The sequence below is a fragment of the Halichoeres trimaculatus genome, unplaced genomic scaffold, assembly GCF_033239565.1.
Source record: "Halichoeres trimaculatus isolate MK-OKI-2021-1 unplaced genomic scaffold, fHalTri1.1 fHalTri1_scaffold_10, whole genome shotgun sequence".
Taxonomy (NCBI): Eukaryota; Metazoa; Chordata; class Actinopteri; order Labriformes; family Labridae; genus Halichoeres; species Halichoeres trimaculatus.
The window spans coordinates 9,958,708-9,968,620 of NW_027437187.1; the positions used below are offsets into that span (position 1 = coordinate 9,958,708).

The following is a 9,913-nucleotide window of genomic DNA, read 5'->3' on the forward strand; positions in this document are numbered from 1 at the left end:
GCCTAAACAGCTGTTTATGTCTGCATGTGTGCACTTATTAGCGCTAATAAAACAAAACCACAGTTTTTTGTTTGTTTTGTTTTGCTTTTTTGTTTTCCTTGTGTATGCTTTTACTTGTGTAACAAGCTCCTGCACATACAGTTCCTCTTGTCTGTTGTCCTGCTTAAAACCTTACAGACTATTCAAACAAGCAAATTATTGAAGTCCTTTTTGATTATCTGCATTTCTGTCGTGTCATATACTTCTTCAAACTCCACTGTCTTCTGCAATGTAGGCACATGCCTCATTCATGTTGTCACGCTCTGTGGATGAGAGGGGCAGAATGAGCTCATGTAGATTTAAAGAGACACACACTCCAAAACTCAGCAATTAGAAAAAGGCTGTTTATAACTGGTTTAAACCTCCTGGTGTTTAATTTATATAATATTTAGACTAAAAACAGTGAGGGTGATCATGTAAGATAACATAGGACTGTGTTAAATATTAAAAAAAGGAATGATTCATTTCTAGGCGCAGCCAGGGTGTCGAGGGGGTACAGTTTGGTGACCTCAGGATTGGATCACTGCTTTTTGCAGATGATGTGGTCCTGTTGGCTTCATCAAGCTTTGACCTTCAACTCTCTGGAGTGGTTCGCAGCCCAGTGTGAAGCGGCTGGGATGAGAATGAGCACCTCCAAATCTCAGTCCATGGTCCTCAGCCGGAAAAGGGTGGACTGCCCTCTCCAGGTCGGGGACGAGATCCTACCCCAAGTGGAGGAGTTTAAGTATCTCGGGGTCTTGTTCGCGAGTGAGGGAAGGATGGAGCGAGAGATCGACAGGCGGATTGGTGCAGCGTCTGCAGCAATGCGGACTCTGCACAGGTCTGTCGTGGTGAAGAGGGAGCTGAGCTGGAAGGCGAAGCTCTCTGTTTACCGGTCGATCTTCGTTCCCACCCTCACCTATGGTCATGAGCTTTGGGTAGTGACCGAAAGAACAAGATCGCGGGTACAAGCGGCCGAAATGAGCTTCCTCTGTAGGGTGGCTGGGCTCTCCCTTAGAGAGAGGGTGAGAAGCTCGGCTATCCGGGAGGAGCTCGGAGTAGAGCCGCTGCTCCTCCATGTTGAGAGGAGCCAGATGAGGTGGCTCGGGCATCTGATGAGGATACCTCCTGGACGCCTCCCTGGTGAGGTGTTCAGGGCACGTCCCACCGGGAGGAGACCCCGGGGCAGACCCAGGACATGCTGGGGAGACTACGTCTCTCATCTGGCCTGGGAACGTCTCGAATCCCCCAGGAAGAGCTGAATCAAGTGGCTGGGGAGGGGGAAGTCTGGGCTTCCCTGCTTAGGCTGCTGCCCCCGCGACCCGGCCATGGATAAGCGGTAGAAGATGGATGGATGGAAAAAGGAATGATATGACCCTTTTAAACTTCAGAGATGTGAAATTTCACTGAAGATCTAGTGCAGCATCTAATCAGGGAGTGATATGCTTTACGGTGTAATGTCTGTCAGTTAAAAACTCCCTTGAAGGCTGCTCATGAGTATCCTCCAACTGTTCCTCAGATTCCCCTTCTGTCTCCTTGATCCTCTCCCCCTGACGACAGTAAGAGCTTCTGAGTGCTTCTCTACATGGCAGGTCTGTAACTACTTTGAGTTTGACTGATGAGAGGGAAATATTACCTAAGAGCTTTAGCATGCAGGGTCTGTTTTCTCCTTCCTACACCTGTTTGTTTCTTCAGCTCTGCTTTCTGAGGATGTTTGGTTGTGGCTTATTTTGTCTGCATTGACAATAACTAGAGGAAATCTAACCGTCTGATTCTCAAAGCAAAAGTAAAGAAGCGTGCTTCTGTCTGTGCGAGCATCACATCTCGGTGCTCTGTTGCTATCTACACATGGTTGAGCACTCATTTTGCAGGTATGTATATGTTTTAATATTTATATATGTAGGCTGATAGCCAAAGCAGGTGATATGTGATTCATCACACTGCTAGCTGCTTTTAAGACTGAAGTTATTTCAATGATATTCTAGCCCTGAACGAAGATGTAGATGTGTCACAAAAAATAATTCGGCCACAAGAATGAAAGAGAGTTTCCATATTTCTGATGCTCTGAGTAGATGGGGAAGTCCAGCCATCCATGGTGACTGAGACACTCTCTGTTAGCTCGATGCTCTGTGTAACTTCAGATTTGGTCTCTTTGTAGAGTGCTGGTGATGGTGTGTGATTCAAAGGTGTTTTTTTTTTTGTTTTTTTTTTTTTGTTTTTGTAAATTGCAACTGTAAAAATTTCCGTATTTATTTATTTATTCAATTTTTCCCTTTATCTTCTTAAAGGTGACAGTTAAGCCTAGTTTCTTCTCATATTACTTGTGTTTAGGGATGGGAATTGATAAGATTTTATTGATTTTAAAGTCCTTATCAATTCTACTTATTAATCTGATTCATTATCACTTCCCTCATCAATTCTGTCTGTGAATTTTCTCTGTAAAAAAATAAAAGTAGCTTTACAGGTTTTCTGGTCAACAACAATAAACTGAGTTTAAAAGTGAATAAAAATGTCTCTGGATCTGGATGGCTCTGGGTGTAAATATACAGAAATAAGGAAAAACTGCAGGTCATGTGACACTGATCTACTGTTTTGTAATATATCATTGACTCAAGTAGGCCATCTAGTGTCTCAAAGTGGTTATAGCATTTTTCTAAGTTGTTTGGAACCTTTCCATTGTAATGAAACCAGCCATGAGCCTGCACATTACTCTTAGTATTTTGACATTTGGATTTTTCTGTATTGTTTACAAAGAGTGAGACTGTGACATGTCTCTGTGATCAAAGTTGAAATTCTATTCAGAAGCCAAAGTTATACCAATGTATGCTAACCACTAGCATATAAGTGGCAATTTTCAGTATACATAAGTATCAAGCTAGCGCTTCTTTGTTATATCATTTTTGGTAAATACAGAGATTTATTACATTTTGCAAATATATTGAATATGAATCTCCTATGACAGAGTAATGTACATTTCTTTGTGAGTTCATTTCATCAGTAAATCTTCAAGCTGAAAATAAGGAATCAGAGTTATCTTGAGAAACGTTATGTAACTGCTAAGCTAAGACAGCTCCAGCAGACTAGTCATGTAAGGTCCTGCAGCTCTGGAATAGTGTAAAGAACTGATAAGGGAATTGATAACACAAGGATTACAATATTGATAGATTGAAACATTTCTTATCAATTCTCAACAGGAACTGTTTTTTTTTGGATTCCCATCCCTACTTGTCTTAATGTATAGGTCACCAAAGTCTTCTTGTGTCTGCATATTGTTTTTGTTAGTTTGGTCATTTCTTGATGCGTGGAAATTGGGAAACCAAAACACTTGTCTTTGACAGATTTATTTCTGGGGCATCAAAATTACAAAATCATTTCACTGTTCCACTCTGGTGTTCTCCATTTTGGCTGTACTAGAACTGAGGCAGCGAGCAGAGCACAGAGGATGAGGGGCGCAGATAAGCCGATGGTCTCTGTAGTTCTTACTTCCATTCATTCTGTTCTACTGCAGCTGAACCAAAACTACACTCCATGCCCAGAGGACCGATTGTTTCACACCGTCACAGACCCACAACTTTATTGACGCACTTTTCTCCTCCCCAGAGTCAGGAAACAAAGAGGGAAGTCCATGCAGAGGGTTAAAGGCTAAAACTGGCATCTGTGTGACACATGACAAACCTGCCTGCAGGTAACAGGACACCATAGCCAGGCTCCATCCTCAGCACCAAACCAAAGGTACTTCATCCTGGACACACTGACCTTTTTCTCTCAGTCCCCCTGTGCCTGTAGAGGCTTAAACAGGATCTTTAACAGTCTGTTGGTCACTGCACCCATAAACGTCTATGACAGCAAATCTTCCTACGGACACGCCCAAGCGCCGGCCCGGAATTTAAACTGTGAGTATAACTGTCCTCCACAGTTGACTGGTAAGAGAAAGAGATGGAGGACAGGTAACCTGGAAAGAGTAGGAGGAGGAACGGCACTGAGAGTTTTAAGGAAATAAAGGTGACTGATGGTTAAACACGTTAATTAAAGTAAAAGACAAAGTTGGACGGGAGAGGAGGATGTGGATCAAAACAAAGGAGGTGAACAAACGGAGAAGAAAGGCTGAGGGGAGGGTGAAGTTAAAAAAGGACAAGAAATAATCCTTGCACCTGCATGTCCCAGCTGTGCTGTGCTTATTCTGAATCATTGCTCCACCCGGAGAGACTACTTAGCGTTTCATTTGGAAAACAGGGATTTATTGCTGCAGGAGAGGGCTGCTACTGGTGTGTGTCCCCATATGTGGGAGTGTTGGAGAAATGTAGGTGTGTATGGTAGTGCATAGTGAAACTTGGCTTCCTACCTGAGGATCTATAAATATAGGAACACAATTTGATCCCACTCACTATATAATACAGAGAGATTAGATGCTGCTGTGATTCTGAGAGGAGGAAAGGCAGCCATGCACTTTCCCTTCTGATGAATTAGGTGGGTTAAGTGTCTGTTGACATGTTGCATACTAATGTGTGTGTTTTAGGGGAAGCTGAGGTGCTGAATTCTGCATCACTGGAGGAGAAAAGCTTGACATATGGTAAAAGTTTCCACTGGTTTGCATCAATCTGTGCCTCGTTCAGGCGGAGGATGAATTTATTTTTTGGGGTATTGGAAATATTTACAGCACCTGCCTCTGGTGAGACAGGCAGAGGATCGAGATCCCCCCATGGAGCTTGGTCAGCCTGTAAATCAACCAGCCAGAAGTAGAGGCCAAAGGACAGAAAGGCAGCACCATACATCTAACCCACTGCAGATGTGGCGCTCTGAGTGAGTGTGTGACTCTGAATGAACCTGCAGCGGCAGCAGCAGCAGGCGCATGTGCAGACAAAACATCTCTCAGTGAAACAGCGAAACTCCCTGAGAGGTCGGTAAATGAATCCAGTCAGTGGAAAGCCTCAGAAATATAGTGACACACATCTGTGTGGTGTGTGTGCATGAGGGGGCAGGATCTAATCAATAAATAAATCACTTCTTTGTCAGCTCTATTAGCTTGAATCATGATCGCCTCAGATCAGAAGATCAAACTGCAATGAGAAAATGAAAACATTGCTTCTCTTATTAAAAATGAATAACACACAGCTGTAAATGTGCTCCAAGCCTACACAGGTCAAAGAAGAAATAAACAAATGAGACTTCTCTGTCTGTCTGTGGCCTCTGTATGCATCCAGAGTAGAAAGAAGGGAGGGAGACGCAGCACAACACACCGCTTCCCAAATGAGCTGTTTTTCTGCCATGCTTCAGGGCTCCCCCATGTTTGCTGTGTTTAGAAGCACTCTCTCTGCTAGGTTATTTTAAAATTTACTGCCACTTAAACCCTTGCAGTGTGCCACTAGGAGAGCAAATAAGTGTGTAACTACTTCAGGCATTTGTACTCGTTTTCATGAAGAGAAAGAGTTTCTTTTTTTTTCTACGTGGTTGCGTCAAAGGTCAAAACAGCAGGTGAAGAGAACCCTCGCAGTTTGATTAAAGCCGTTCTCTGATGCTTTGTCTCAAGTCGCTCATGACATTTGTGAGTGAGTCATTACATTTAGCCAGATGATTAATTCAGTTTGAACAATGGATTGATGGTTTTTTTTTCTTCCTGTCTTTCCAGGTGAACAGTTTTGAATATGTAAGAATTATTTCACAGCATTAAGTCACCACAGGCTGACAACTCCATGTCTTCCTTGCGGTGATTTGCACTGACATTGAAGGACAGTCTGCACTAAAAACCACTGATTTTACCACCAGGTGTCACAGGGGTAACCAAAAAGCCAAATAATCCCTTACTTTTCTCAAGGCTTTGTGCATGTTTCATATTTTGTGCTGCAGTGATAATGATGGTGCTCTGGTTTTTGTGCTGTGTGACCATTTTCACACACACTTTTGTTTTCCCATTACATGAAAGTTTTTGTGTTGTCTTTTTTTCTGCTTTGTAGATTGGATTTTAGTCTCTTGGATTCAGCACCTGAAGAGTTTTCACTTCACTACAAAACAGTAGGGGTGCAAAGCATCAGTCCAAACTGGTCCAATCTGTGCTCGTATGCATAACCAGCCATCAGTGAATAAAACGCACTGTTTGTAATAATGGCGAAAAAATGTATTAGCGCTATGCATGAGCCAGGGTAACGGCCCAAAACAGTGTTAGATTTAATGGAGGTATTCACCACCATTACAGGCGCTAATGGCAGGATTACAGCAACTGATTGGCTGTTTATAGGCGAACATCGTGCAATGCGTTACTGTTTGAGATGAAATTCCCAAAGTTAGCGGACAATCCTTTGCAAAGGTGGCATACAACCAATTTAGATCTAGGAGACACAACTTTTTTTTATTAGTGAACAGATGAGATGAGGGAGACATTTGAGTCTCAAACTGGTGTGGCTCGCTGCCATCAGTTTTACTTGCTTTTATGCGTCAGGGTCCTTCCAAAATGTGTGCGGTGAAATGTTGGATTTTATAAAATGCTTTAAGAGTTATTCATCAAGGTACTGGGGCATTGCTGCAGCACTTGCTCCTCAAAGCAGCTTTCATATTGATGATTTTATTAATGAAGTTTTCAACAGAGCGCTTGGAAACACTACACACAATTACCCTTTTCAAGATTGCCAAACTTTCTCTTTCTCTTTGTTTACCTGAGTGACTCACTGAAAACAGCTGTTAGTGTATTCTTGTTATAAAATCTCTATTTCTCTGGCTTAATTTTTTTTTTTTTTTTTATCTTCTCTTAGTTGCATTGTTACCACTTGCCAGGTTTTTTTTTGCAGTTTATGAGTGGAAGCCATGCACAGATCAAATTTGTTTGATGGGGTTTTCCAGGAGGTTCCCCTGAATTATGACGTAAATTGCACCTGCGTCTCTTTCATGGTGTAATTAGTTAACTGTCTGATTATTTGCAGTCATGCATGCAGCTAACGTTGCAACCAAACGGGCCGTTGTATAACAGAACATTAGGACTAATGGTCCCGTTTGTTTAATAGCTGAATGTGCATACGGCCCTGAATGTTAACCCTTGATGGGGTGAGAAACTGTGACGGGTGACTCCTTCACACATTACAAAATGAGAAAATTTTGAAAATCCTCCAACAACAATCTAGGGTTGAAATTTTTTAATTCAAAGTATTCTGATGAGTGTCCCATAAAGGGCTACAGATCCCAGGTCAAATCTCACACAAACCAATCAATGGTTTCAAATTTGTGATTCGTTTTCCTGAACGATTTGCTCTAATTCTGCAAACTGCACTCAGCGTCTTTAATCTCAAGACTCAAACACTCGCTAGGTGGCTGGCGAGGTAGCGTTAGCAATCTTCCATGCAGAAATCGATCATGTCTGTTATCAGTGAAGGGATTTAAACTCCACCTCAGAAGTTAAGTCATGTGTATTCAAATGAAGAAAGGAAAAACTTTCCAAAAGTCTGCCCGTCTCTAAGCTTTGCACTGACGAGATTATGCACATTTGCTCCAAGACAAATTTCAATCTGATAACACCCCGTGACTAAATCTGCACAATGATGCTAGCATTAGCAAGCAGTTGCATGAGAAATATCCAACGTTTGACACTTTTTCAGCCTTCACTCTGCAAAGTGTGAGGTTATCTTTGGCACGAGTAGCTCATTATTGAATCACTGCAAATTTTCCCACAGCAGCATTGCTCATCTGTCTGATTTGACCCAATGAGCTCTGCCATATATATTTCCATCTAAATTTTCTGTTTAATTTACTTTAGAGCAATGAGAACTTTGCTGTTTTACACATCTACAGTACTTTCAACGACTTTGTGAAGCTCTGCTAGAAACTAAAACAAAGATTTCTGCCTTATCATATCGATTTTCACATTCTCCTTAGACACTTTGGCTCCAATTTATTTGTTATTATTCCAGTTTACAATTTGTCTATTGTTTGTCTCTTGGAAAAAGTAATACAATTAAGTTTCTTTAAAAGAAACACTTTCTTTAATTTCTTCTTCTATTTGTGTCATACTTGATCAAAAAATGTGATTGTCTGATCATTTTGCTTTGTACAAAATCAAACTGAATTGATTCAGAGACCAGATCGTTCCTTACTTGGATGGACCACTCCTGAACGGAATCACAGCCACCAAAGACTGAATCAGTTCATCTTAGCACAAAACAACAAAGAGCAATCATGTGCTAAAGACAGTCCACAGAAACTGCTGCAAGCATGAAGGACACATCTGTCAAAAGCACAAAGATGAGGACATATCTTCTAGAGTGCATTGTCACCAAACTTAAAAAAAAAAAAAACTAAACACAGTGCCTTTCTTTGTGTCACACATTATTGCAGCAGAAGGTGAAGCATGCCTTTAACATTTAACAGAGTCGACATTGACCCATGAATCAATGGTATAAAGAGAGCTTTAGCCTTTTGCAGGCTACCTTTGCTGTTTTCCTGTAAGTATAAGCTGTGTGAGCTAATGCATCGGCAGTGCTGAGAACTTTTAAGCGTTTTAAGAAATGTTTGGTATCAGGTGATTAAACTGTAAGAGGTGTCAGAGAAATTTCAGTGTGAGCCTCGCTGCCGCTCTCCTCCATTTAGTCATCTCAAGACTTGACTGGCAGGAACAGCTGTTCCGAGTCCCCCTCTCTCTCTGCCCACATTAAAGTCAGATCAAACGGGCGAGTGGCTCTATCACAGTGGGAATTAAGACTTTATTAAATATCCCGGGAGAATCCACGTCTGCGGAGAGTAAGAGACTGAGTTAAACACCCGGAGAGACGCCGCAAATAACACAGCAGCGCAACCAGGATACTTCTCTTTCTCACACACTTTCCTTCCCTCCCCTCCTTCATCCGCCTGTGCTTCCCACACACACACAAATACACACACTCACACACTCACAAGCCCAAAGAAACGCTCAAGTTGGTGGCTGAGCGGAATGTAGATGCGGCTGGAGACAACAGCCAGAGCCGTGATTTGCACATAGACACTGACTCAACTCCTGCGCGCCCTCTCCGTTTCTTCCTCCTGTCTTCACGATCTATTTGACCCCTTCCTTCCACTCTCATGTCATCCATCGCTCTCTTTTTGTCTTACAAAATTATATGATTCAAAAAGTAAGCAGTCACTGCAGTTTTCAAACCCCGACTGCCTTTGCCCCAGAGCTCCACAAACAGCACCCATGCGCACAAAGGGACCAAACCGGGATGAACTTGCTCTGGCACGGCACGTACGGACCCGGGAGCACGCAGGTGACTCTGTGACTGAGTGCATCAAACTTGATAAGCCATCTTTCTGCACACTGAAGAAAAATAACATCACCAGCTTAAGCAGAGCAATTTACCCCACAAAAAGGATCTAATCGTCTGCGGTGTCTAAAATTGCCCCCCACATCCAGCTCACACACTCTCTCACGAACATCTCCCCTGTCTTACCTGAGGGACGAGAAAAGCCAAGAGGATGCGGATTCCAATCTCCATGGTCGGTTCAATTTCTCTCGGTGTGAAACGGAAACAGATTCAAGACTGGGTGACAGAGGCTGGATCAGCTCTGCTCATAATTCCACTGTCCAAGCGCCGGAGAGAAGGGGAGCAGAGAGGAGAGCCTTTCGCCGTGAGCCGCCGGCTGCCAACTTCCCCGAAATACAACTGCAGTCTGATCAGCAAAGCATTGGATGGTGGAGCTGAGACCACAACCAATAGATTTATGAGGAGGATGGAGAGAGGGGGAGGAGGAGGTGAGGCAGGAGGAGAGGGGAGTGTTTGAGAGAGAAGGGAGAAGAGGAGGGGGTTTGTGTCTTTCTCAGTGAAGGGTCAGCGTGTCTAATTTTCAACACCGGATTATTTCGCAGGTGAAGCAGCAGCAGCAGCTGCAGGTTCATCCGAGATCAATCATTAGAGTAACACGTTTCATATGCTGCTCAACC

At 42.9% G+C, this 9,913-nt stretch overlaps 1 protein-coding gene across 1 annotated transcript in view; it reads right to left on the reverse strand.

Annotated features, from left to right (window-relative positions):
* cdh13 (cadherin 13, H-cadherin (heart)) overlaps positions 1-9,709 on the reverse strand; it is a 516,276-nt gene extending 506,567 nt beyond the window's left edge. Inside the window, exon 1 of the mRNA XM_074678416.1 lies at positions 9,423-9,709. Coding sequence (XP_074534517.1) covers positions 9,423-9,467 — 45 coding nt within the window. The 5' untranslated portion in view covers positions 9,468-9,709. The remainder of the gene's footprint in view (positions 1-9,422) is intronic.
* Between the last annotated feature and the right edge of the window lie 204 nt (positions 9,710-9,913).